The sequence below is a fragment of the Salvelinus fontinalis genome, chromosome 28, assembly GCF_029448725.1.
Source record: "Salvelinus fontinalis isolate EN_2023a chromosome 28, ASM2944872v1, whole genome shotgun sequence".
Lineage (NCBI taxonomy): Eukaryota > Metazoa > Chordata > Actinopteri > Salmoniformes > Salmonidae > Salvelinus > Salvelinus fontinalis.
The window spans coordinates 12,164,464-12,191,907 of record NC_074692.1 but is presented as its reverse complement, the minus strand read 5'-3'; the positions used below and the strand labels follow the sequence as shown (position 1 = coordinate 12,191,907).

General features: G+C 45.1%; 1 protein-coding gene across 5 annotated transcripts; it reads right to left on the bottom strand.

Moving 5' to 3' along the window:
• Positions 1–96: 96 nt before the first annotated feature.
• Positions 97–27,015, bottom strand: LOC129826179 (myotubularin-related protein 3-like). Of its 5 annotated transcripts, XM_055886596.1 has the most exons (21): positions 26,814–27,015; positions 23,787–23,866; positions 23,383–23,456; positions 21,653–21,742; positions 21,347–21,463; positions 19,320–19,402; positions 19,041–19,207; positions 18,848–18,944; positions 18,444–18,557; positions 17,934–18,145; positions 16,108–16,239; positions 15,791–15,902; positions 15,015–15,210; positions 9,987–10,172; positions 9,539–9,709; positions 9,097–9,242; positions 6,685–8,251; positions 6,321–6,431; positions 6,108–6,196; positions 5,030–5,056; positions 97–3,819 (listed from the first exon to the last, which is right to left on the bottom strand). In XM_055886596.1, the coding sequence occupies exons 3-21, from the start codon at positions 23,425–23,427 to the stop codon at positions 3,648–3,650; spliced, it is 3,834 nt and encodes a 1,277-aa protein (XP_055742571.1). In that variant the 5' UTR covers positions 23,428–23,456; positions 23,787–23,866; positions 26,814–27,015; the 3' UTR covers positions 97–3,647. The 5 variants fall into 5 exon arrangements, with proteins under 5 accessions (XP_055742571.1, XP_055742569.1, XP_055742573.1 ...); XM_055886594.1 differs by having other exon boundaries at positions 18,848–19,207; XM_055886598.1 differs by lacking the exon at positions 5,030–5,056.
• Between the last annotated feature and the right edge of the window lie 429 nt (positions 27,016–27,444).

Here is a 27,444-nt window from a genome sequence, read left to right as displayed (position 1 = left end):
TCGAGATGCCCTTTTTAAAAGCATTTTGTTTGTTTTTACACCATACAGCTTACATATTAACTTTTGCATGAGAAATGATTCCGGTTAGCAAATGATAGATGGAAATAGCCCATTTTATTTTCCTTTAATTCTACATCAATGTAATGCTCTTTAAAGCAAATTCAAAACAAAATAGATAAACAAACAGCTATGTCCTGTTCCTGGAAACAGCTATATAAAGTCTTCGTGGATAGAAACATGAGAAGGTTGAAAGTGCTTGTTTAACAGAAGGGAAAAGGTGGAAAAGAAAAGCACATAAGTGATCCCTTTGTTACAGACCTGTGTTATAACTGCTTGGCACCAGTCTCCCGCCGACAGAGACACACAATCTCGTACACGCTCCCAAACACACTTGCATTTACACCCGATGACCGTGCCATTGCAGCAATGCGTCGTACAGGAAACTACTTGATGGGCAGTGAACAGTAATAAGCAAAAGACCAAGATCACTAACAACTCCAACTGGTCAAAGAGTAGCGAGGGAACCTCCAGACAGACAATGCGTAAAAATCCAACCCCTACCACATATTGCCATCACATCCAGCCATGCCCCACAACAGCACCGAAACAAAAACAGGCTCATTCCTCATGAGTCCCTCTGTGGGTAACATAATACTGACTAGAACAGCAGACTTTCATTTTCAGCTTTATTGTTCAATGTATTTCTGTGGCAGTGTATACTCTGATAAAAACTTAAATGCTGCGCAAAAACATTGTCACTTAAATATTTTTACCATTCACATTCATGGATTGTTGGACAGACAAGTTTGGTGCCCATCATGCATGTGATGGTGAAACGGCCCTATACTAGCCTCGTCCTCAACATGGCAGAGGGCGGCAGGGACACAGCTGGAAGCCAGAAGTAAATTAGTGGCCAGACATTACTTTGGACCTTATTTAGCCCTCAATGTCAAACCTCAGTTTGGAAAATGATAACCAAAAAGACCTGCATGGCTTCGAGATCTGAAGCTATGGACTACTCAGCTCAGCCATTGAAACGTATATGCTAAAAGCGATTCAAAAGGGCATTGAAAGAAATCAACAGTCCCGAGTTTTGTCCCTCAAATAGTTCACAAAATGGCTGTCCAAACTATACAGTGGCCCTTTTGCACATAGGCTGGCTGATCCGATAGAGTGAATTATAACCAAATTTGCTGAAATCCTGCAACTCAATTAGGTGTCCTGCTAGTACAACAAATGTAAGTATTAATGATTGGCAGTCTTGAGCAGGATATAGTCTAGGGTTGTTTTGTACATTTAATGTTCCAACTGATAGCTTGTAAAACACTAAATTAATAACAAAAGGTTATTCTGACTATGAACATCTGAAAAGCAAATTTGAACTACTGCGAGCGCAGGGAGACGATATCTGTGTCCATGTACGTGTGGACTTTCTGTCTGGATCTGTGTATGGTAGAGGTAGTGTGTATATGAGTGGGGGTATAGTAAATGTTGCTTGTTTTGGACCACCAATGTGTCAGAGTATAGGCCATCTCTTATTGATGTGGGTCATCTTCTCATTGCCCTTCCACTACTGATAAACACTGATTATCCTGTGGCAATCGAATTGTTTAAATTTGAGACAAATTCAAAAAAAAAAAATTTAAAAAAAAAAGTCAATAAATAAATAAAAAAGGTAGTGATAGCATTAAAAAAGGTAGAACCACGGCAGCATCAAAAAAAGGAACACCATGTCCTCTGAAAAAAAATCCATCTTTTTTTCTGCAAACAAAAAGAAAAATTACAAATGAAAAAAAATAATAACTTTTGCTGACTAATTTAGTGAACCACTACTCAAGGATTCTATACAGTTTCTTTAATGGTATATACTTATGTGAATATATTATTTAATTTCTTATTTATTCATTTATTTTACAAAAATGTATCTGCGAGGAGGTCATTGAATGGCCCCTGGGCAGGGTAAGGTGTCTCTGAGGAGATAAAATAAGCTACTCATCTCATTTCAGCTGGTGAAGACTGCGCTAACCAGCCAGGAGAAGTGCACCCTCTAGTGTCACTGGAAGTTCCACACAGACGCTGTACTATACATTTCATCACCTTGTACTATCCAGCACTTCCTTGGTTTATATAGGACATGATGCAAGGGTGGCTATGAGGATGTTCAAAGGGAAACATTGTGATGCATTTATGGCTCTAATGAAAGCCCTAAAATAAAAATTCATGTTCAACAAATAGCAAAAGAGTAAACTAAGCAGTCAATGTTGGGTAACTAGTTCACCCCTCCTGCTAACAAGGACATATTGTTAAATGAGTTCCTGTCATTACAGGAGGAAACATGACAGAAGCATATCTCTTAGTGACAACCATTACATCACTTCCTATTAAACCGTGATTGTGATGGATGATACATGATGTCATGTCCACTTCAGCACCACCATGGTCCCAGTGCCTGCTGGGTAAATTAGGGGGGGGGTTCATCCTAATTTTAAGTGAAGGGCATGAAGGCAAAGTTAACGAGTTCATTTCCACAGCCTCTCCGTGGCAGACAAAACCCATGAGCGTATTATGTATTTGATATCAAGTGACAATGCCACCGTGCTGTCATTCAGATCAGATGCTCTTTCCAGTCAGGGACTCCGTGTGTAAGAGAGAGCCAGTGCTGAATGGCTGTCTGTCATAATACCAGCTGTCAACATTATCGACACCAGGAGTATGTAACCCTGGTCCTGGAGGGCTGCAGGCACTTCATGTTTGATTTAACCGACCCGGAAGACCAGGTGTGTTTAATTTAGGCAACCATTGAACTGATCAATTAGCTCAGTTGGTCAGGCGTGGTGCCTAGTTGGAACAAAATCCTGCCATATTTCTGTCACTCCAGGAACAGGCTTGCTGACCCCTGATCCACACTGTCTGCTATCGGTTTATGGCACCTATTCCAAGAGAGGGCAAAATGAAACCAGCTAGGTGAGGATTCATACCTTGATGCCATTCAAGCAAACACTTTTTAGATCTGTGGCTCACAAATCCTCTCCCTGCTTAGGGTAGAGTCCCAACTTCAGACACATAAGTTAGAATTCTGCCCAAGTTCATCCAGGTGTTCCCCAGATATCTTTGAAAGGTCTTGCCATCACAGTCCAGCCCTATTCTGGACACTGGAAGAGGTTCCTGAAGCTTTTACTAGAGGACGGATGATGGTACTAATCGTCAGAGAGAAATGTGAGTGGGGGTAAAAAAAACTTTAAAAAAAAATGTTTCAGATGAACCCAAGCCCTCAAAGACTTTGCAGCATCATTCAGAGATGACTCTCTTGTGCCCCCCCCCCCCCCTCGCCAGCGGGACCAGGCAGGCCATCCTCACTCCATCGCAGTCCCTCCACCAACACTACCAGCAGTCCTGTGTGTTGTCACACACCCCTCCCTCCATATGTCTGCCCATTTACTCATTCCTGTGCATAACCACCATTCAAAGTGCTTAGCATCTCACAAAAAAGACCTAATTCACCTCCTCCACTACATCCGGCATTGCAGGCCTATATACATGAAAATCCATATTTTGCAGCACACACACACACGGGACATTCTGCAGCTCCTTGGGCTTCTCAGCAGTGTGCCTGGCTGTGTCAGTGGCTGGCTGGCAGGCCCAGCCCCTTAGTTGGAGCTGGCTGTGATTGGTTCCTCCAGCTCCATGGGGTTGGGAGTTGTATTGATCTGGAGGCTGCCATAGCAGGTCTTACACACACGGGTGGGCTCAAACAGCTGCTGGCTTGGCACAGGGATCTTCTGGTCGCAGCAGCTGGCACAGAATACATTCCCACAGTTCCTACAGGGTGGAGACAGAGAGACAGCACAGGTTCAGTCTCGCTCACAGAGGGACTGTTAAGTCAGTCTCATACCCACTGTATGAGACAAAAACCCAAGCATTATTTAAGAGTAAGACCCTTTGATAAAAGGTGCCTTATCTTTATAACCATCATAACTTGTAACAGTGAGACCCTGATAAGAAACAGTATCCTCATTGATACCAGTACAGAACAATGGCAGTCTAACATCAGGGATCAATATTGTTGGGCAGGTCAGCAAATCACACAGCTCAACTTAATAATTAAATACATGTATTATCTTCAAGTAAGTAGTCATAAGGTAACTAATGCAGAGCTCATACCATGCATATATTTCACAAGAACATGCTTGTCACACCACAATGGCAGCATTCACCTGACTGGCTGCATTTCATAGGGGAAAATTCTACTTTCCAAGTGGTCCCGAGAGTATATGTATGTATGTATGTATGTATGTATGTATGTATGTATGTATGTATGTATGTATGTATGTATGTATGTATGTATGTATGTATGTATATGTATGTATGTATATGTATATGTATATGTATATGTATATATATATATAAACACACTAAAATCCCCCTGCAACATTTATATCCAGCCTGGTCACATACATGTCTGAAAGCACTCAGTGGACTCCTGTAGCATGCTGAGGGGAGAGATGCAGGGGGCAGCACTGTGGCAGGAAGTGAACAGGCCTAGGTACAGAATAATGAGGTGCTATTGGGGGGGGGGGGGGGGGGGGGGGGGGGGTACCATACTCCTGCTGTTCTGTACCTTCTTAGCCTAGCGGCTCAACACTTAGGTCACCGATTAGACATTTCCAGGTGGAAGTATTGGTGAAAGGACTAAAATCCTCAACCTTCCACTACAGCACACTCTCACTAAATGCACTGCCATGAAAAACAGGCGTTGTTAAATCATCTTTTCAGACATCTGCCAGCCACTCAGCTTCATGCTCATACGTCCAACAGGACCAGAAAGGAGCAGACCATCAGGGTCATGTGAGAGCCATCTCTGAGCTTCTTGAAGAGAATACTGCCAACACAAAGAGACTGAGTGGGGTAAAGCCATTCAGTTTGGGGTGGGGGTGGGTTAGGATGAAGTCAACCAAAAAGGTGGAGCGATGCAGGGTTAGAGGGATGGTAGATGAGTGGGGAGAGAGGGGACAGCGGAGCCATATCTCACCAGGCCTCTTGGACAGGCTCCCTGTCACTGTGGAGGAGAGGGTGGTGGGGATAGAGAATGGAACAATTGCAAACATCAGAGATTGGCTCAGACCAGACTCACAAGCCCTCTCTAGTCCACACTGCAAGGACAGGCTACATTTCTCCCTACCACACTCACAGATACTGTAAAACACCTACTTTCCCTGTTCCATATCTAACAAACTCTACACTTTGTTATAGGCCACTCCCATTTTGCCACTGATTCAAAACACAATTTTCCTTCACCATGGTCTTGACAACACCAGTAGCACAGAGAATGAAAAGGTCGGTCTTGAATGACGTTGATTTGAATGATCACATTCAAATAATCACTCAATTACACCATATAAGTCTGCAATCATCCCTACACAGTGTTACAAATAACACATACACTAAGATATTGTCACCTTTACAGCTGGGTTCAAAGCCAAAAGACCTTTTCACAGTTCCAGTTTGCCTAACAGTGAAAAAACTAAACTTAGCTGCACCGTATTCCGGCTACAATGTGGCATTGTGAGGATTTTAAATCGAACAAAAATGTTGCGGGTAAACTAGTTTGCCGACTATGATGATGAAATTACGATTTTAAAAAAGTAGGCCAAAAGCACTGATAAAGCATATTGATATGCGGCGTGGAAATGCATCTGGAGCGGCAACAAAATAGCAGTGGCAACATGTTGAAGCTGCCCCACATAACAGGAAGTAAAGGATAACAATGAGGAAATGAGAAAACCAAAGACGAAATGCATTCATCTGACCTATGAAGGAAAAAAACGAAATGTTTGTCTTCTATAACATGACGGTAATGATAGAATGACAACTTTCATTGTCATTTATCAGTGACGCCTGCGGGCATAAGGTAAATCACATTTGAAAACCAAAAAAGACCCAGATGGAACAAAAGCATGAAACTCAAAACAAACTGAAATCAACAAGCTTGAACTGAGGTAGTGTCTCCTTAGCCAAGTCTCATTAGCTCAGAAGTGATAGCAGTGCGTCTGAGGGCATCCAGGGCCTAGTTAAAACCATAGCATGGATAAGAGCCTGTGGTTGGTTACCTGCAGTGATGCTTCCTGGTGGCGAGCCAGAACCTACTCTCACACCCGTAGCACTGAGCTGCCAAGTGGTCCGGGTACCAGCGGGTCACCTGCAACAGGCAGCCAAATTGAAGTTCTCAGCTAGCATCTCTACAGCCACTATACTCCATCACTCAGCTTCCACTCTTTATACACGTCCCCTAGTGTATCATCCAATTCGGCCAGGCAGCTTACCTCAGTGTCATTCTTGTCCACCTGCTCCCAGCTAGCCTCAGAGAAGAGCTCCGTGCTGCAGCGCGACAGGCAGTTAGCGTCCAGGTTACACTCCGAGTCTGTCATTGAGGTCTGAGTGAGAAGGAATGAGACAAGAAACACTCAGCATCTTTGTCATTTTACATCTTACTAAAAGTCATAATTAGGTGGTTCTCCTCTCAAAATGTCTAGATTCTCAAGTTTCCTCTACTTCTCACAAATATAACAAAACAACTCCTCAGTGTTGTCAGTCTGATCAAGTAGTTTGGGAAAATTCTGACTAAAATCAACTCTGTTACGGCAATTAACTGCAAAGTCATCTCTGCAGGGCGAGCCTGGGTCTTACCACTTCGTCTCCGATGTCTCCGTTGATCCTGAGGGACGCTGCGTGGTGATGGCTCTCAAGGCGGCTCCACAGCTCCTGCACCTGCTTCTTCAGCATATCAACCTCCAACTGGTGGCCTGCCTCGATCTGCCTCAGCCGCTGCTGGATGGTGTCCATGTGGAGCGTCAGCCCGTCGTCGTCCAGGTGACTGCGGGCCGGCTGTTCGGGGCTGGGCGTGGCGGCGCGGCGCCCCAGTAGGGTGTGGAGGCAGCGGTGCTGGGAGCAGCTGCCCCGGCGATGGAGGGTCAGGGAGCTGCAGGAGGCCAGGGAGACCTGGCGGCTCAGTTGGGCCCGCTCCCCATTCACCTTGGCCCAGTGAAGGCCACCACAGGGCTCCCCCTCTGAGCTCTCGACATTATATAGACCCTCCCTGCTGGGCTCAGCACTCAAAGACTGGAAGGCACTGACAGAGGGCCGCTTGTGTCCTCCATTTAAAGTCCTGGATGCCCCCTGCTCTGGCTCTGCCTCCCCGTTCACTCTCCTGAGACAGGAAAGTTGGCTCCTGCCTTCAGTCCGGGGCTGGGGGCATGGGCAGATGGGTGCCTGCACTGGGGCCTCTGGCCTGCTGCAGGCCTCTTCAGTCAGAGTCTCTGTGGAACTCTCCATGAGGGAAGAACTCGTGTCTGCCTGCACCAGGGCCTCTGAGTGGTGTCTGCTGGACTCAGGCTCTAGTGGGAGGAGATACACAGCTGTCTCTGGCTCCTCTGGTGTCCTCGCTCCAAAGCCATTGGTCAAAGTTCTAGGGGCAGCGGGGGCTGGCTGGGCTGTGCTGGGGGTAGGGTTGTGTTCTGGCTCCTCCTGGGCAGTACAGTTCTCCAGAACCTGCACCACCAGCTCCTCTGACTCTCGCCTCTCTAGGGCCTCCTGCTCCTCTGGAACATCTGTGGACACATCAGTGGGCAGGGGGGGACTGGCTGGAGACACACCAGACTCCTCTTCAGGCTCATCTGTGCCATTCCCTGGGTGATGACCATTAGTTATAGTAGTCTCAGCCCCATTGGCGTTAGCTTGTTTATCAGTCTCAGCATCACTTTCCTTAACCTCTTTCTCCGTCTCTGTTCCATTAGCGTTAGCATCGATCGGAGATCCAGCCACGGCAGCAGTAGCGTTAGCATCTCGCTGAGCCTCAGCACCAGCTTCCTCCTTCGTTGCCTCCTGGAGAATGTTCTCCATCTGTCCCTCTGCCACAGCTAGCTCAATGGACAGCTCTATCGCTTCTCCTGCTGCTAATGACCCCTTGGAGGCACCGTCTCTCAGCTCAGTCTGCTGGCCTTCAGGGCTGACCTCCAGCTCAGAGTCGGCCATGCCTGCCTGAGGCCCTGCTGCTACAGGCTGGCCGTTAGCCCGCCCATCCTGTTGCTGAGCTCCCCCTGCGTCAGGCCCCACAGCAATGTTGAGCTCCAGAGAGCGCCGGTGGTCCTGCCACTTCTCATTCAGGCTCGGGTCACTGGAGCGCCGGTTTGGGGCCAGCGAGCTCCCCAGCTCACAGGCGCTGGGCAAGTTATCGAAGGAACGGGTCTTCGGACGTCTTTCGAAGGAGGAAAGAGGAATTGAGTTGATTAGCATGTGGGAAAAAAACAGCCTTTCATCCCTAAACAATGGCTCAGTGTCTTTGAGGCCTCATGATTGAAGCTGAGGTTGGGTATATAATCAACTAATCACTACAGTGTGTTCAGGATTAAGACAAGTATGTCCACAAATGGGAAAATATGGAGCGAAGCATAGCTCAAGTGATTGAGAAGATGATGTAAGATTAGCATTGTAATTAAGCGATATCCCCATGAGCCATTAATCAAGGGAAAACTAGACAGTTAAGCTTGCACAGAAAATAAAATATGGAAGGTATCCAGCATTGTTTTTGAACCACATCCTCACCACAGTTATCGTCGATAACAATGGTCACAAAAACAAAAAACACTTTGTGGTATGTTGTAAACAGCCTTAAACCTTAGCCTACAATTTCTGCGGCCCCGCCGATATCGCCCTTCCACATATGCTGTGAAAGGTGGCGGAGCTAGAGCAGTGTTTGTCAGACCACGAGACGTCCCAAAAATCGGTTTTCTCACGAGAACGTCTGTAGTGTCCGAAAGGTTTGGCCTACAAACTAATATGACTATTATTATTATTATTCAACGTGTCTCTATTGGCCAAATTCAATGTTTCAAATATTTATTTATTTTCCCTTAAATTGGGTCTAAAAATTCTAAATCAAATAGCTAAATGACCCTTGGTATGACCATCTTAAAACACCCCCCCCCCCCCAATCATTGTGCGAGTCAAAAGCAGTTAGACCAGCTGAGCAGGTTATGCTATGGGGCACTCAACCTGGGTCTACCTTACATCAGGGAGGAAATGGCCAGGTGGCAGGCTCACCTGCCCAGGGGCGTGTCTTCTGTGTTGGTACCTGGCACAGGATACGGTGCACACGACTCATCAGAGGGGGTGGTGGGGGAGGAGCTGGGCAGGTAGACTGCCGTCCACAGCAACAGGTTACGCACGTGACACACAGGGTGGAGCACCTACAACAACAGCCACAACTTTAGATATAGAAGGGGCATGTAAATAAATATATGTGACAGAAAAAAAAAATTCACACTTGAGCAAGCAAGGCAAAAAAAGTACAACGGCAACAAAGTGGCCACAAAAACTGTTTTAAATAGATAAAATGACATTGCTTAGGTCTAGGACCGTGAACATTTTAAGTAGACAAATATCATAAGTTATAGCACTCCAGGGTGTTCCCTAAAACTCCCCCCATTGTATCTGAGGCATGGAGTGTAGGAATGTTCCAATATAAAGGGGTGAGCAAACATACAGTCTCGGAGTGGGAGGAGTAGAGCATGTTCCTCAAGACGCGGTTGGCTGGTCGCAGCAGTGACCACACGGAGCAGGTCCTCTCCCGAACGCGCCTGTCCTCCCTCTCCTTCCCACTGTTGCACAGGAAGGTGCCAAACAGACAGGAGTAGGAGTGCTGCACCATTTTCACCTGCACACACACACGTAGGAGCATGCTCAAATCCCAGGTATGATCATGATAGTGAAAGTAAAAATTCTATGCATCTCTGAGCCTAAAATATTACAGCACTCTCCATGGTAATTACAAATCCCGGTCTCACAGCCGTAAATAAAACAGTAACTCACTCCAACAAATGACTAATTCACACTAATCCAAATAAACATTTGAGTTGCATCCAACTCTCAGATTCTAAATGACTAAGTGAGTTTGATTCCATTCTATTCAGGTCTATGGTGGTCCTCCTCACCAGGAAAGCCTCATTGAACTCAAAGGAGCATGGGAACTGCCTCTGCAGCTGGTGCACACAGTCCAGCCACTGCAGGAACACTGGGCAGCGCTCGTTCAGATCCTCAGAATTCTCCCCGTGGCCACAGCGGTCAGCAAACTTATGACCAAAGTCCAGCCACTCAGTCTCCACCAGCACCTGGAAACCCTGTAGAGAGAATATATCAACAGTTAGATGTGCATTTTAATTAAAATGGGACAATACAAGCAAATATGAATTTCGGACAGCCATGTAAATGCACCTCTGAATTAGACATAAGGGGTTCAAAATATGTGGGGTCGGCTGATATGAAAATGAGGTCGCAGGAGAATTTCCAAAATCTTGTGAGAAAAATGTTAAATACAAAAAAAAAAAAAAGACTATAAACATATCAAAACAAAGAAAGTTGCACACTCTATGTATACAATTGGCTCATTCATCCCCCTCCTCTCCCCTGTAACTATTCCCCAGGTTGTTGCTGCAAATGAGAACGTGTTCTCAGTCAACTTACCTGGTAAAATAACGGTAAAATAAAAATAAATAAATAAATAAACTCCCAGCAATTGAATGGTATTTAGCAACGTTTCGGCATCACTGTGCCAGCACCTCAACACAAACTATTATTCTGGGTGTGCGCCAGCGTATGTTTTTTAATATACAAAAAAAAGATAACATCATCTTTGCATCTCAAAAACCTTGTAATGTGGTTAACCTTAAAAATCTAAATTAAAATCTAAAAAGAAAATGAAACCAGAAAGTTCCCTTAGATGATAGGAAAAGGACGCACTTCACTGTTGCACTTGAATCATTCCCACGGTGAATGGCTAACACATATGGAATCATGACATAACTAAAAAAAACTTACGGTAAAAGACCAAGTCCATATTATGGCAAAAAAAAGCTCAATAAGATAAGAGAAATGACAGTCCATCATTACTTTAAGACATGAAGGTCAGTCAAAAAAAATTAAGAACTTTGAAAGTTTCGAGTGCAGTCACAAAAACATCAAGCGTTATGATGAAACTGGCCAAGGAAGATCCCGAGTTAACTCTAATCAACTTATCAGCTGCAGCAGAGTTACCAGTCTCAGAAATTGCAGCCCAAATAAATGCTTCAGAGTTCAAGTAACAGACACATCAACATCAACTGTTCAGAGGAGACTGCGTGAAAGCAGGCCTTCATGGTCAAGTTGCTGCAAAGAAACCACTACCGAAGGACACCAATAAGAAGAGACTTGCTTGGGCCAAGAAACACGAGCAATGGACATTAAACCGGGGGAAATCTGTCCTTTGGTCTGAGGCCAAATGAGATTTTTGTTTCTAACCGCCGTGTCTTTGAGACGCAGAGTAGGTGAACAGATGATCTAGGCATGTGTGGTTCCCACCGTAAAGCATGGAAGAAGAGGTGTGATGGTGTGGGGCTGCTTTGCTGGTGACACTGTCCGTGATTTATTTAGAATTCAAGGCACTCAACCAGCATGCTACCACAACATTCTGCAGTGATGTCATCTCATCTGGATTGCGCTGAGTGGGACTATAATTTATTTTTCAACAGGACAATGACCCAAAACACACCTCCAGGCTGTGTAAGGTCTATTTGACCAAGAAGGAGAGTGATGGAGTGCTACATCCGATGACCTAGCCTCCACAATCATCCAACCTAAACCCAATTGAGATGGTTTGGGATGAGTTGGACCGCAAAGTGAAGGAAAAGCAGCCACCAAGTGCTCAGCATGTGGGAACTCCTTCAAGACTGTTGGAAAAGCATTCCAGGTGAAGCTGGTTGAGAGAATGCCAAGTGTGTGCAAAGCTGTCATTAAGGCAAAGGGTGGCTACTTTGAAGAACTTAAAATATATTTTGATTTGTGTAACACTTTTTTGGTTACTATATGATTCCATATGCGTTATTTCATAGTTTTGATGTCTTCACTATTATACTACAATGTAGAAAATAGTAAAAATAAAGAAAACTCTTGAATGAGTACGTGTCCAAACTTTTGACTGGTACTGTACATGTCGCAGGATGCTATTCACGAGGACATATTGTTCTGTCTCACAATTCCCGAGTATGAAACGGCACAGGGGATGTTCAGTGTGCCGAGCGGGTATATTGACGAAAAACTGTTTCCATGGGATCGAATGGTGGGCTTTGCACAGATGCGGCTCCATCAATGGTGGGACGGCAGGCAGGCCTCTGCCCTCTAGTTATTAATGTCTCCGTCTGCCATATGGACGCATTGTATGATACGCCGAGAGCAACTAGCAGCAAAAGAGCTGAGCACAGAACTCAGATTTACTGCAATAGGCAACTTTGATTGTAAACAACATCAAAACATATCCACTGCAGGGACGCCTGTTTGCAAACTATCAGAGCATGACAATGTTCTATTTCACACCGAGGCTCGGTGGTTATCAAGGGGGAGTGTTGCAAAGACTTTTCGCATTGAGAGAAGGACTGTTGTCATTCACAATAGATGTAAAAAAAAATATATATACACTGCTCAAAAAAATAAAGGGAACACTTAAACACAATGTAACTCCAAGTCAATCACACTTCTGTGAAATCAAACTGTCCACTTAGGAAGCAACACTGATTGACAATAAATTTCACATGCTGTTGTGCAAATGGAATAGACAAAAGGTGGAAATTATAGGCAATTAGCAAGACACCCACAATAAAGGAGTGGTTCTGCAGGTGGTGACCACAGACCACTTCTCAGTTCCTATGCTTCCTGGCTGATGTTTTGGTCACTTTTGAATGCTGGCGGTGCTTTCACTAGTGGTAGCATGAGACGGAGTCTACAACCCACACAAGTGGCTCAGGTAGTGCAGCTCATCCAGGATGGCACATCAATGCGAGCTGTGGCAAAAAGGTTTGCTGTGTCTGTCAGCGTAGTGTCCAGAGCATGGAGGCGCTACCAGGAGACAGGCCAGTACATCAGGAGACGTGGAGGAGGCCGTAGGAGGGCAACAACCCAGCAGCAGGACCGCTACCTCCGCCTGTGTGCAAGGAGGAGCACTGCAAGAGCCCTGCAAAATGACCTCCAGCAGGCCACAAATGTGCATGTGTCTGCTCAAACGGTCAGAAACAGACTCCATGAGGGTGGTATGAGGGCCCGACGTCCACAGGTGGGGGTTGTGCTTACAGCCCAACACCGTGCAGGACGTTTGGCATTTGCCAGAGAACACCAGATTGGCAAATTCGCCACTGGCGCCCTGTGCTCTTCACAGATGAAAGCAGGTTCACACTGAGCACATGAGCACATGTGACAGACGTGACAGAGTCTGGAGACGCCGTGGAGAACGTTCTGCTGCCTGCAACATCCTCCAGCATGACCGGTTTGGCGGTGGGTCAGTCATGGTGTGGGGTGGCATTTCTTTGTGGGGCCGCACAGCCCTCCATGTGCTCGCCAGAGGTAGCCTGACTGCCATTAGGTACCGAGATGAGATCCTCAGACCCCTTGTGAGACCATATGCTGACACATGCACATTTGTGGCCTGCTGGAGGTCATTTTGCAGGGCTCTGGCAGTGCTCCTCATTGCACAAAGGCGGAGGTAGCGGTCTTGCTGCTGGGTTGTTGCCCTCCTACGGCCTCCTCCACATCTCCTGATGTACTGGCCTGTCTCCTGGTAGCGCCTCCATGCTCTGGACACTACGCTGACAGACACAGCAAACCTTCTTGCCACAGCTCGCATTGATGTGCCATCCTGGATGAGCTACACTACCTGAGCCACTTGTGTGGGTTGTAGACTCCGTCTCATGCTACCACTAGAGTGAGAGCACCGCCAGCATTCAAAAGTGACCAAAACATCAGCCAGGAAGCATAGGAACTGAGAAGTGGTCTGTGGTCACCACCTGTAGAACCACTCCTTTATTGGGGGTGTCTTACTAATTGCCTATAATTTCCACCTTTTGTCTATTCCATTTGCACAACAGCATGTGAAATTTATTGTCAATCAGTGTTGCTTCCTAAGTGGACAGTTTGATTTCACAGAAGTGTGATTGACTTGGAGTTACATTGTGTTGTTTAAGTGTTCCCTTTATTTTTTTGAGCAGTGTATAATAATAATAAAATAAAAAGGACTCTTATCTTTGTGTAATGAAAAGACTATCTCTTTTGGAAACGTAACGCAAGCATGCAGGGGAAATACAAAAACATTCTACAGATGAGACAGTCGATTCAGAGGAAAGAATTCTTATTGGAGTCTTTCAAAAGTCAACCGTGCCCCCCTTCCCTCAGCTGTGCATGTTTCTAACAAAAAACAGCACCAATAAGTGTCCTACACGAGTGATGACTGCCCACCACAGAGGCTTGGAAGAGCACTTTGGGACCTACTTCCCAATCCATATGACTGTGATCCTGGCTCAGCTGACATGTCGGCAAGTGAAATCAAACAGCTGATTGAGCTGTCATGTGACCGAATGCATTCACTGGTCGCTACGGATTAGTTTTGGTTCCTGACTCAAAGGGAATACCCTGCAGTCTCCCACTGAGCATTAATGTCGCATTCAAAACAACTGGGAACCCCCCCCCCCAAAAAAAAATTGTATTTAAAAAAATAAATATGTAAACTAGCTCCGACTGGGAATAAGTTTTGAAACTCAGAATTCCAACTCGGGAACTCGGGCCTCTAGAAAGAGGTCCAACTATCCAACCTGAAGATCACTGACGCCATTATTAGACCTCGTATTAAACAGAGTTCCCAGTTATCTTGAACGCACCGTAAAACTCATGGTAACCTTCACCAGCTCATCTGTCAAACTGGATTCAATGCTCTCGTCTGCATTACAAACAAATATCAAACCAGGTTGGATGTGACAGCAGAGATGAGGTGCGCACCGTCGACCACGCCACCTGATAACTTTGAGAAGCTCCAATGCAATATGCACCCCCATCTCATCACTAGTGGTGAGATAAGATGTCAGACCCCTGGTCAAATTATTAATCAACCTAAAATGATCCTATTCACATCGAGCAACAGGGCCCAATGATCACCCCAGCCAGCATACCTCGATGGTGCGGTAGTATGGGTCCAGCAGCAGCTTGGATAGGGCGGCGATCTGGGGTGTGCGGTCCCATCCGTCAGAGCAGTGCACCAAAACGGGCCTGTGGTCGCGGTCCACAGCGTTCACCACCAGCAGGGCCGCCTTCAGCAGCAGAGACAGGTGCTGCAGCCACTTGGTGCTCTCCAGAGCAGACAGCCAGCTACAGAAAGAATGGCATCATCTCCTGAATACACAGCTTCACTGTAGTGTACACAAATCACTCACATACACTCAGTCCCACCAAGCACTGACTTATAAACACCACTGCCCATCTTAGGTAAAGCTTAGGTAAAGATAAACTAAGGACCTTCTCCAAATGTAATGAGTAAAGAGGCTGTTATACAAACAAAACACAGCGTTTAAGCTGTCCCAAATGAAAAATATGCATCTTTAATATGTCTGAATTCTGTTATAGTTATGAAAAACTTTGGCCATTGTCTTGTCTGAGTAGTTTCAACAGTGTGCTCTTGCTTCAAGGGAGTCATTGTGATTCAATTACTAAACGGCGGGTGGAATCTGAGTTCAGATGGAAAGAGATTGTTTACTTTGGGGCTGGGCCAGCTTCCTAAACCAAAGCCAGATGTGTGGCCTAGGCCAAAACACAGCTGGAGTTACTACAGTTACTCTGCCACCATGACAACAAACTGGAGTGGGGTAGGGATTGCTGCTTGTGTAATACATCTTGGATTGTGAGCCCAATCTGAACGGAGCTCCACTGCAGTGCTAGAGGCAGAACTCACTTGGCCGGGTCGGGCATCTGGGTGCAGAGGAAGCGCAGGGACTGGAAACTCTTGCGGATGGAGTGGATGTTAGCCATGCCCATGAACACCACCTCACAGTTGGGGTAGTACTCTTTATGGAGGAGGACATGGTGAGAGTCAGTTTATGGTTAAATAACATCATTACTACCAAAACAAATACTTTAGTGCAGAAAATAGTGAGGATAGTTAGTGAGGACAGTTGTTCTGTTGGCATTAAGTTGACAATAACCTGCTTCCATGCAAACCCATCGACCTCAGTCTACTGGAGCCACTGGCTCAGAAATGAGCCGTCTTACCTGGACATTCACAGCCCCCTCCCTTGGCTCTGTTGGCCACAGCGGCTGCATAGGACCTGGCATCCAGGATCAACAGCTTTTGTGGCTGGATGGCCAGCGTCTCCACCTCCGAGCTGTTCGTCAGGGACGATTCTGACAAACAAAGAGACAACAAATTACATTTTCTGCATAGCTTATAAGAGACAGTATTATCAAATGACATAAAAAAAAAAAAAAAAAAGTGATATAAATCTGATTGAACATAAATCAAACACTCCACATGACAGTGAATCTGCGCTGAGTTGTGGTCTGCTCTCTCCGAGTCAAAGGCCCCTCACTTTACCAGACAAGCCACATTGCTTAACCAAATGTTCACAGCAAAGCCACACAAACAGATTGGAAGGTGCTGCTTCAGCACTGTGTGAAGTACGTGTGCATGTTAACTTGTTTGGGATAGGGGGCAGCATTTTCACTTTTGAATGAATTGCGTGCCCAGAGTGAACTGCCTCCTACTCAGCCCCAGGTGCTAATATATGCATATCATTATTGGATAGAAAACACTCTGAAGTTTCTAAAACTGTTTGAATCATGTCTGTGAGTATAACAGAACTAATATGGCAGGCAAAAAGATGAGAAAATCCAAACAGGAAGTGGAAAATCGGAGGTTTGTAGTTTTTGAACTCGCCCCAATCGAATACACTTTGGGATATGGGTATTTTTTTCACTTCCTAAGGCTTCCACTAGATGTCAACTGTTTTTAGAACGTGGTTTCAGGCTGCTCATGTGAAGGGGGGCCAGATGAGATGTTTTACTAAGGGGTCTACCTACAGCCTTGTTCTCAGTCACGCGCTTTCACTTGAGAGGTTGCTCTCGTTCCAGTGCTTTTCTACAGACAATAGAATTCTCCGGTTAGAACATTATTGAACAGTTATGACAAAAACATCCTAAAGATTGATTCTATAGTTAGTTTGACAAGTTTCTTCGACATGTAATATATTTTTTTGAACGTTTCGTCCAAATGGACCAGATGGCGCTTTTGGATTGTTTACTAAACGCTCTAACAAAAGAAACTATTGGACATAAATGATGGACATTATCGAACAAAACAAGCATTTATTGTGGAACTGCGACTCCTGGGAGTGCATTCTGATGAAGATCATCAAAGTGAATATTTATTATACTATTTATGAATAATGTTGACTACCCAACATGGCGGTTATTTCTCTGGCTGGTTTGGGCTCTGAGCGCCGTTCTCAGATTATGCTTTTTCCGTAAAGTTCCTTTGAAATCTGACACAGCGGTTGGATTAAGGAGAAGTGTATCTAAAGTTTCATGTATAATAGCTGTGTTTATCAACATTTATTATGAGTATTCCTGTGAATTCATGTTGCTCTCTGCAATATCACTGCATGTTTTAGAACTACTGAATCTAACACGCCAATGTAAAACACGATTTTTGTATATAAATATGAACTTTACCGAACAAAACATATGTATTGTGTAACATGAAGTCCTATGAGTGTCATCTGATGAAGATCATCAAAGGTTAGTGATTCATTTTATCTCTATTTGTGCTTTTTGTGACGCCTCTCTTTGGCGGGAAAAATGGCTGGGTTTATCTGTGACATGGTGGTGACCTAACAAAATCGTTTGTGGAGCTTTTGCTGTAAAGCATATTTATTAAAAATAAAAATCAGAAACTGTGGCTGGATTAACGAAAATGTTATCTTTAAAATGGTGCTTAATACTTGTATGTTTGAGAAATTAGATTTATGAAATTTGTTGATTTGTATTTGGCACCCTGCAATTTTATTGGCGAGCCAGTCCTAGACAGGTTAAGGACTGACCGAAGTCTGTGTCGACGAGGTCATTGGTGCCATTGATTTCATTGGTTCCGTTGGTGTCGGATCCGATGTCCAGGTGTTTACGGGAGCTGCCATCTACAGCACAGGCCTTGGCGATGGACTGGACCAGGTGCTCGTCGTCTGCATTCCTCCAGCCCCACCAGCTGACCTCCGGCTGGCCGCAGCGGGCGATCACAGCCCCCGTGCTCTGGTGCCTGGAGGAGAGGAGAGGCATGGGACAGTCAGGAGACAAATAACAGAGGGGAAAAAAATGCACTGTGTAAAAAAACAACATGGAGCAACGCTGATCCATTTGGCCTCCAGAGTCAATAACACTGTCTGCTGAGAGAGGATTGGGTCCCCCCCAAAAAATACTTTTGCAAAGATAGAATCCCCCCTTACTCATGCAATAAACCTCAAGGTGAAAGGAGTAGTCCTTGCTTTGCATTGTATTCACAGATAACATAACCCCGTTCTTCCTCTCTAACTCACTACAAAGACCAACAGACGCACCTGAACACCACAGCCGGGAACCTCTTCCAGGAACGGAAGGCTGCCACGTTCTCCAGCTCCTTGTCTGTGATCCAGGCTGGCACCAGGAGCTGCTGCGGATAGCTAGAGCACAGTCTGTCAATGCCAGAGGAGAGAGGGACAGGGGTTAGAGCAGGAGCACAGGCTGTGTGATGCCTCTAATAAGCCCCTATCACCAGACACCTAATCCTGGGCTAGGCCCTTATCTACATGAGGCTGATTATCAGTGGAGGACAACAGCACAACCAGCCTCTGTATCACACACACAGAGTAGTGTGTGCAGCAGGGGGACAGCAGACGGTTATCACGGCACTACCCTGGGAGGCCTGGAAATCAGATCAGCCCTGTAGGATGCAGGCTGTCAGGGGGCGGTTGGCTGCGCATACCTGAACTTGCTGTTGATGTCGGATATCCTCCAGGCATTTTGAGTGTCAAAGCCCATCCTCTCCACCTCGTTCTTGAACCAGGAGGTCACATGCTCTCCTAACGGGCACACAGGGACACAGAGGAGATGTGAGGACTTATGTCTGTCACCAATTGAGTAGAGGTCCGAGGACACCGGTGTCACCGCCAGCGTACCTGGCCTGCACAGCTCCCCCTGCTGCTCCTTCTCCCCGGCGTACACGCCCACACACCAGGCATGGAAGGCGAAGGAGAAGAGGTCCTCCAGGAGAGACGGAGGGCGGACCGCAGCGCTCAGCCGCTTCAGCCACACCTGACACTGCTCCAATGTAGAGAACTGACACCTGGGAGACAAGCAATACAATCATAGACCTAAACCAAGATCGTTTAAGAGAGGAAAAAAATAAAATAAATTATAGCGTTTGCAACACGCATGCATTGTTTCAGTGGTCTTACCTGACGACCTTACAGTCCTTGCAGGTGACATGGAGCTGGAACATGTCACGACACTCCACAGTCTCTATGAGCTGCAGAGGGACCTGGTGAGAGAATAAGCACACAGACACAGGAACAGCCCAGTCACACAATCTCCAAACCAGCAGGCTGAATTTTTTCTCCTCGCTCACACAAATAAGCCAACTTCAGGGTGTAGGCCTAGATGTGCTCAACATTAGAACAAGGGGCCATCCTAAAATAAGTTAGCAGAACTCACAATCACATGCTTGTGCAGCACCACCACCCACGGAATGTCTAAATTCAATGCCAGTTAGTAGACTAGTTAGTGTTGTGTCAACTGTGATAATGCCGATCATGCCAGAAGTGCTATAGGCTACACCGCTGTCACCATGAAATCCATCTGAGCACATGCTGCACCTTCACACCTACAGCTGCAAACGTAAGCCAGCGGCATTAGTCGTCAAGCTGCATTTTCCAGGTGAAGGTTATGTCATTTTCACATCTCCTCGAGTACCGCCTTCTGATTTGATGTTCTTCCACTATGTAAAACTGCTGGATCCTAGTGGAGTAAATTTCCCCACACTGTCTATTAAATACCCTCATCTGATCTAGGCAAATACCGTCAAAACGACATTACTTTAATTCATGTTTTGAACAAGATGTTTATGAGCAGATTGAATATGGAGATTCTATAAAGAAAAATGTATACTTTTACTAAAAGTTTCACCCAAAGCCCATTTTATTTTCTGTAGTGGCTCAGTGGGAGTGAAGCTGATGCTGTGTCACAACTCCAACACAGTCCAATGCCATGCAACGGGTTAACACACACACATCGCCATGATGTCATCCAGCCCAGTCTGGGCACCACACTGTGCATGCAGGGGCTGCTGGGTAGGCACTTACTGACACCTCACAACTCTCACTCTGTAGTTCAAAACAGGAGAAAAGAGAAACTGAATGAAAGCTGTGTCTCTGTTGAGGCTGTTGACTGTTGACAGATTCCTTAGTCTCACATCCCGCAGCTCTGTTTTAATTCCTGCTTTGTAATCTACAGCTCCAATCTGGGCCACACAATGAAATCAACGGCCTGCCTCACTGAGTTCTCTCGCTCCATTCTTTGCGCCTCCCGCCCCCACTGGCAGATTTGTGAGCGATGAACCACAGCCATGTGACGCCAGCGCTTTACCATCCTATCCAAATGTGTGTGAAGAGAACACGCACTCTGTTGCATGGAACACCGTGACAGTTAACTACAATATAAACACATGATTGACTGACCGCAACAATGGCATAAAACCAAATAGGTCGGCTACGTGGTAAGAACTGGAACATTCTAGTGCAGATCAGTACACTGTTAGTGTGGATGTGACTGGAACACAAATAGATTGTGTGACATAGGCCTACATGTTTTGCATACCATACACTGTATCATGCTGATCCAAAAGGAGCAGAACCTGCACAAAAAGGCTGTTAATTACTATAATACTATTACTACAGTACTATTACTGTACCATGTCAGGATGGTGAGAGGAAGTAAAGCAGTGTCATTTGTTAGTAAATGGAGGGAATTGTCCATAAAACCAGTGTAATGATATATTTCAAAATCACCACACATTGGTAACAAATACAATCTCTATATAGCCAACATGGCAAAAGGGGGAGGGTGAATGTGTTGTGCATCACTGACGGGATTGTCGCAACCATGGCAACGGCAAGTGGAAAGAGAAAAGCAAAGGACCGAGTGCAAAAGCAGACCTGCTGAGAACAGTCACGCGGCACCGCTGCCAATGACTATCTATCACCAAGTCCATCTAAATGCCCTCTCCAGACAGTCTGCCTGGCCACCACAACAGTAGTGGCATACTGTCACTGGCCCCAGACTGCGTAGTCTCCATTCAGAAAAAGTCTCGATACACAGACAGATTGGAGACAATAGTCCTGGCCAGCTGTAGAGTTGCTTCAGACACTGTGAAATTAAACTGTGTGCTTTCCAACTCCCTAGCCTTCACTTAGTCAGCAGTACTTACGTTGACGATGGACTCTTTGAATTTGATGTGGAGGCGGTATCTGGACATGGCGATGATGGCATCCTCCGCTCTACCCACGTACTCTGTGAACTCGCCATGCAGCTCAGGAAAGGGCACCTGCCACCATGGGAGGGAAGATATCAAAGGGCACAAGCGTATCACTTGAAAAGGAGGTGCCATATAAAAACACACACGTATGTGCAGACATGACCATTACACATACTTGACACACGTATAGCAATGACTTTGTGATAACTGGCATGACTTGTCATTGTGCTAACCAGACCAGACAACTAGTGTTCTCACCTGCAGGCTCTCCTCCTCCAGGACTGGGGGCTTCCTGGGGAAGATCTGATTGGCCTGGATACATTCCATGCTCTCCTGCCCCTCCTCCTCCTGCCAATCAGAACATGTGTAGTTGATGATGTGGAATATCAATACCCATGTCTTGTAAAATAACTCAATAGTCCACTACTATCCCCATTCACTGGTTACAAGCACCTTCAACTGTAGCCATTCTCCAACCACTCCCAGATTTAACCTCAGTTCTCTTACCTCTAACAGTAACTTCACTGAATAGGATTTCAAATAGCCAATGATGAAGCCAAATGAAGATAGTGTTGATGCTAAAACAAACTCTCAATAGGTGTGTTGTCTTGAATCATCCCTGTGCAATCTCTCAATTCTCCACACACACACACAAGTCCACTGCTAAGAGTGCCTCACCTCTGGCTGACAGCCTGGCATGACACTAAAGCGGGTCTGTGCAATCCAGTTCTGAGCCAGAAACAGACACCGGCTACAGAGCACACTTCGCCAAGTAGAAAATATCATAAGTCATCTATTTACAACCAAGTGTGTTAAAAACAGTCAAGGTCCAAATTGAATTTGGGTGTCTAGATCCATTCAACTGGTATCCATTTGCAAACGGTCTGTCCCCTTCCATGCACAGTGAGGAGCTCTTAGATGTTGCATACCTACTGCCCAATAGAAGATCAGCATATCTTAGAAACCCACAGAGGATTTATTTGATGGGAATGTGTGGCATGAACACAGAATCAGTTCAATTATTTTTATTCAGGGACCAAATTGGAAAAAAAAACAAAAACGTTTCCCTTCTAACACAGGGGGCTATAGTAGAAGGCTGTGCTCTATGCTTCGTCAGCCGCACCCTGGGGCCCTGAGCGGTTAGGTTAGGATCGTCTATGAGTCCAGTGACAGCATGATGGCACAAAGAGAGATTAGGGTGGTCCGGTCCACAGACATGACAGAAAGGAGAGGGGCAAGCTGCTACCTCAGCCCCATCAACTGACCGCTGTCCGGGAGCCAAGCTGACAGAGTGTCCTGTCTGCACGGCTGGGGTAACACTTTGCAGGGGCCAGCCAGGGGGCAGGCACAGGAACGCATAACAGACACACTCGCTCAGACACAGGCAGAGACACACATACACATCAGCGATTGACAGTAAAGTCTGAAGGGCACTTGACCTTCGGGCAAATCACTTGCCCAGCGCTATTGGGCTACTCTTAATGTCAATGCTGGCACACATACACACACCCGGTCAGACACACACATACGGTCAGAGACACACATACGGTAACACACACACCCACACCCGGTCAGAGACACACATACGCTAACACACACACCCACACCCGGTCAGAGACACACATACGGTAACACACACATACACCCGGTCAGAGACACACATACAGTAACACACACACACACACACCTGGTCAGAGACACACATACGGTAACACACACACACACATACCACCAGACACACTATTTTATGACTGACCAGGGTGTAATACTGCTCCATATCCCTCAAAGGCTTCCAGTCTAAATAAAAGATTCACTACTGAGGCATCAGACAGGGTGAAACTTTGACAGTGCCTCTGATGCAACCATCTGGCTACCAGTAAACACAGCTGATTAATAAGGCTGAAAATCAATTGAGAGTTCCGATTATACAGACAGCAGCTATTCTGTACTGGTAGACAGAAAACGGCCATGATCAGGATGCACTTTACCATGGCCCCTGTGAAGGAGTGTGGGTCACTGGACAAGGAACACATGCCTTCCTCACTTGACCCCAAATCTCAGTCTGTAAACAGTGGAAGACAGGGAAAGAAAAGTGCTGTTAATGCTTTAATACTTCATCTTACATAACACAACAATCTCATTTGATTTCTCCAAACAACTGGAACCCAGTCTTTTCATTTAACGTGCATCTTATTCCAGTGACCACATGGATGAGTGTAATACCCGGCAGTAGCTGGATTTGGAGGGTAGGACACACAAACAGACATTCTGTGTCACATGTGGAACATTTCATTCAGAACAGAATGTTATTTTCAATGTCACTTAAAAAAAGATAGGAAGCTCAACAAATTGCGTAGTGAGTACTGTGGTGTACACCGGTTTTACAACTTACCAAAGAGAACTAGCAACAGATGAGGTGCTATCCTGATGATCCCGTTGTGAAAATGTGACTTAGAGTGAAGACATTGAATTCTGAAGGAGAAGAGAGTATATCAAATGAGTTATAGGACTGAATAAAATGGTTAACTTGCTAACTCTTCTAAACATTGCAAACAGCTTACTTTTCACTGGAACATTCAATCTACAATAGACCCTTTCATTCCCTGGTAAACATAGCTGTGCTGGTGGTTATAGTAGACTGTAAGTAGGTGAGACACCACAAACATTTGTGGAATGGAAAGACGAAATTTAGGCAGTACACTTTAGCCACAGTTTACTATGCTCATCAATCAACACGACCATCAATGTTAGAGACTCATTCAAATTACAATACATAAATTGTGCTATAGTTCATGCACAGAGCATGACAAAAATAAGACTGCCAAACATTTCATATTTAGGTCTAGTCATAAAGCATTTGGTTAATGTAAATAAAAAAATACATATTTTGCCCAGAGACCTGTTCATGTCATCTTTAACTTCAAATAGGAACGTAAAAACTCCCAGATGGTGCTGTAGGTCTTGGCTGAAGACCAGGTCAAATACTACAAGGTCCCAAACCAACACAGAACCAACCATAAGAGCATGGTGTCAGAACCAGCTGTGAAACAGAAATCCATCTGCGCTCTTTGTACAACAGAGCAATTTCACATTATTTCATTGCACCTTCATTGTCTCATCTCTGTACAATATATGCAATCTGCCTGCAGACCCACAAAATGCTTGTAAATGTCAGACCGAAACCTGATCAAGGGAAGACAGTTGATTGACAGGTTCAGGATCACACACACCCCCTCTGGAGCATGCCATTGAGTTTGACCTGTCTAGCCGTGACTAGACAAAATTCCCAGTGCACCCTTTCAGAAGCGTAGAACCTGAACCTACTTTACTGAACAAAAATATAACATGCAAGAATTTCAAAGATTTTTCTGAGTTACAATTCATATAAGGAAATCAATTGAAATAAATGAGGTCCTAATCTATGGATTTTACATGACTGGGTGGGGGAGCAGCCATGGGTGGGCCTAGGCCCAGCCACCGGGGAGCCATGCCCGGCCACTGGGGAGCCATGCCCGGACAATCAAAATGAATTTTCACCACAAGGGCAGACAAATACTTTATTACAGACAGAAATATTCCTCAGCTACCCCTATTAGTTTCAGTTACTAGTCCAACGCTCTAACCACTAGGCTACCTGCCACCCCTGTCAGGGATGGATTATCTTGACAAAGGATAAAACACTCACTAACATGAATGTAAACACATTTGTGCACAACATTTGAGATGAATAAACTTTTTGTGCATCTGGAAGATTTGTGATGTTTTATTTCAGCTCACGAAACATGGGACCAACACTTTACATGTTGTGTTTACATATTTGTTCACTGTAGATTGAGAAGAGGCACAGCCTAAAGGGATGTCATTCTGTCACTTTACTGAGCGCTATGTAGCAGTGCATGCTCCAGAGGCACCCTGCTCCTCCCTGCTGGCACTGACTGATAAAACGTATCTATGACACACACATCAGCAGAGCATGTTTACCTCAGCGGGCCCGTGACCCATGGCCTCTGCTCAGTCTGGCTCTGTGTTCAGAGTCACACAGGGCAGGCTAAGCCCCTTGGTCCTGTCATGTGACTTCCATGCATCTAATCTGAACCTGCAGCACTCCACCAAAGACTTAAACCATCATCTCTCAAAGTGAATACTTCCACTCTCTGTGACATGAAGAGGATATGAGGTCCAGCGTGGCTCAGTTGTTAGAGCATGGCACTTGTAACGCCAAGGTTGTGGGTTCCCACAGGGGACCAGTACTAACAAATATGAAAAATAATGCACTCACTACTGTAAATCACTCTGGATAAGAGCGTCTGCTAAATTACCAAAACAATGAGGAAAGAGAGACAGGATTTGTGTAAGGTTACTGGGGAAAGTGAAGTTTGAGGAGTTGCATGTGCATAAATAAGTCTAGCTGTAATGCTGACACATAGTCCTCATTATCAAAATATATCTGACATTCAAAGCCAATCTATCCAGCCGAATAAAATGTATTTATTGCTGAGTTAAGAGCATGTCCTGTGCCTGGCTTTAGCTGCGTGAATCACGAGTGATCTATAACTTCCCCAATACTTGTACTAAAGGTTACGTATTAGTAAGAATTAATCCAATCATAAACTTCCAGAACGTTGCTGATGAACGTTAGCAGTTTGTCTTGACTATTTTCTTTACAGAGCTTTAGCTAGCAAGGCAGTGGGAATATATAGGCTATCACCTGGCATAATGTTAGCTAACTAACGTTAGTGCAAACTATGTAGCTAACGGCCTCAACTATAAGGCTTAAGAGCTGTAGAAAAACAGCCATTTCAACAAACATAATTAGATAGTTATCTAGCTAACTAGCCAACTCAACTCAACATTAGTTCGCGAGAATAATCATAAACGTAGCTGTTCTTTTAACTCCGAATATCCATTCTCTGTCAGTGTCAGTCACTATCGTCGACGCACATCACCACCCTATGTAAACATTTACTACGGACCATTTTAGCTGACTAGTCTGTGGTACTAGCTAGCCAATTCACGTTAACAAGTAGCCATATTTTTCTCTGATCAATCATACCTAACGTATCAAACGGTTTACACCAGTTTTCTATCTTAGCTAACGCGTTAGCTAACTAAGCGCTAGTTAAACACATTCTATCGAAACAATACGTACGTAACCTAGCTAGCAGCTAACTAACGTTACGCTTTGATAATGATATGTCTCTTTATGATTTTGATGTGTTGCTGTTTGGATACAAAGCAGCTTTGCTTCGTCTTCCCCTACAGTTAGTTACTCATCGTAGCTACTCAGTCAGCACTGGCAATTGCTAGCTAGTTCTCTGTCTGGAACAGTTTTTGTTGTTGTTATGAGATGGAGGGCGGACCCCAAAACCGAGGCCTCTGTCAAAACACACCGAAGCAAGGAGACAACCGGCGTACTCACCATGTATACAGCACTGATAATGGAAATGCCAAATCATTCAATTGACGATCCGTGCACCGGGTTTGCAATAAACTACACTTTAAGAAATACATACGAGTCATATCCAAGGCCACTATCAATCCGTCCGGTAGAAGACCCAAGTCGCCATCGCCGCGATTCTCCAACCACAGAGTGTCTGCTTCAACCCAATATTCTGCGCGACGTAGACGTAACGTAATCACGTTTATTTATATATGGGTGGGACACGCAAAATAACCACGCGAGGATGTAAACAAATAAATGAATACAAGGGAAATGTACACGTTTTAAAACATAATTCTACGATCTTTGTTTACATATGTCTAAACTTTACATATAGAATGTGTCATAGTAGAAAACCAGCCATAACCCATTTTCCTTGTCTTATTGCAGCGTTTACGTGCAATCGGAGTTATCGAAAGCTCCTATGTTCCCAGTGGGACATTTCCCCAGAACGATCCTGCAAATCGGATTTACAAGTTGGAAACTCTGAGAAAATGTTATTACTCGAGTTGCCGTTTCACCACTGACCTTTTACCTTTTCAACCAAAAATTACAACAAATGAGTTTGACTATTACAACCTTATCAATATAGATACTGTAGCTAGTTTGA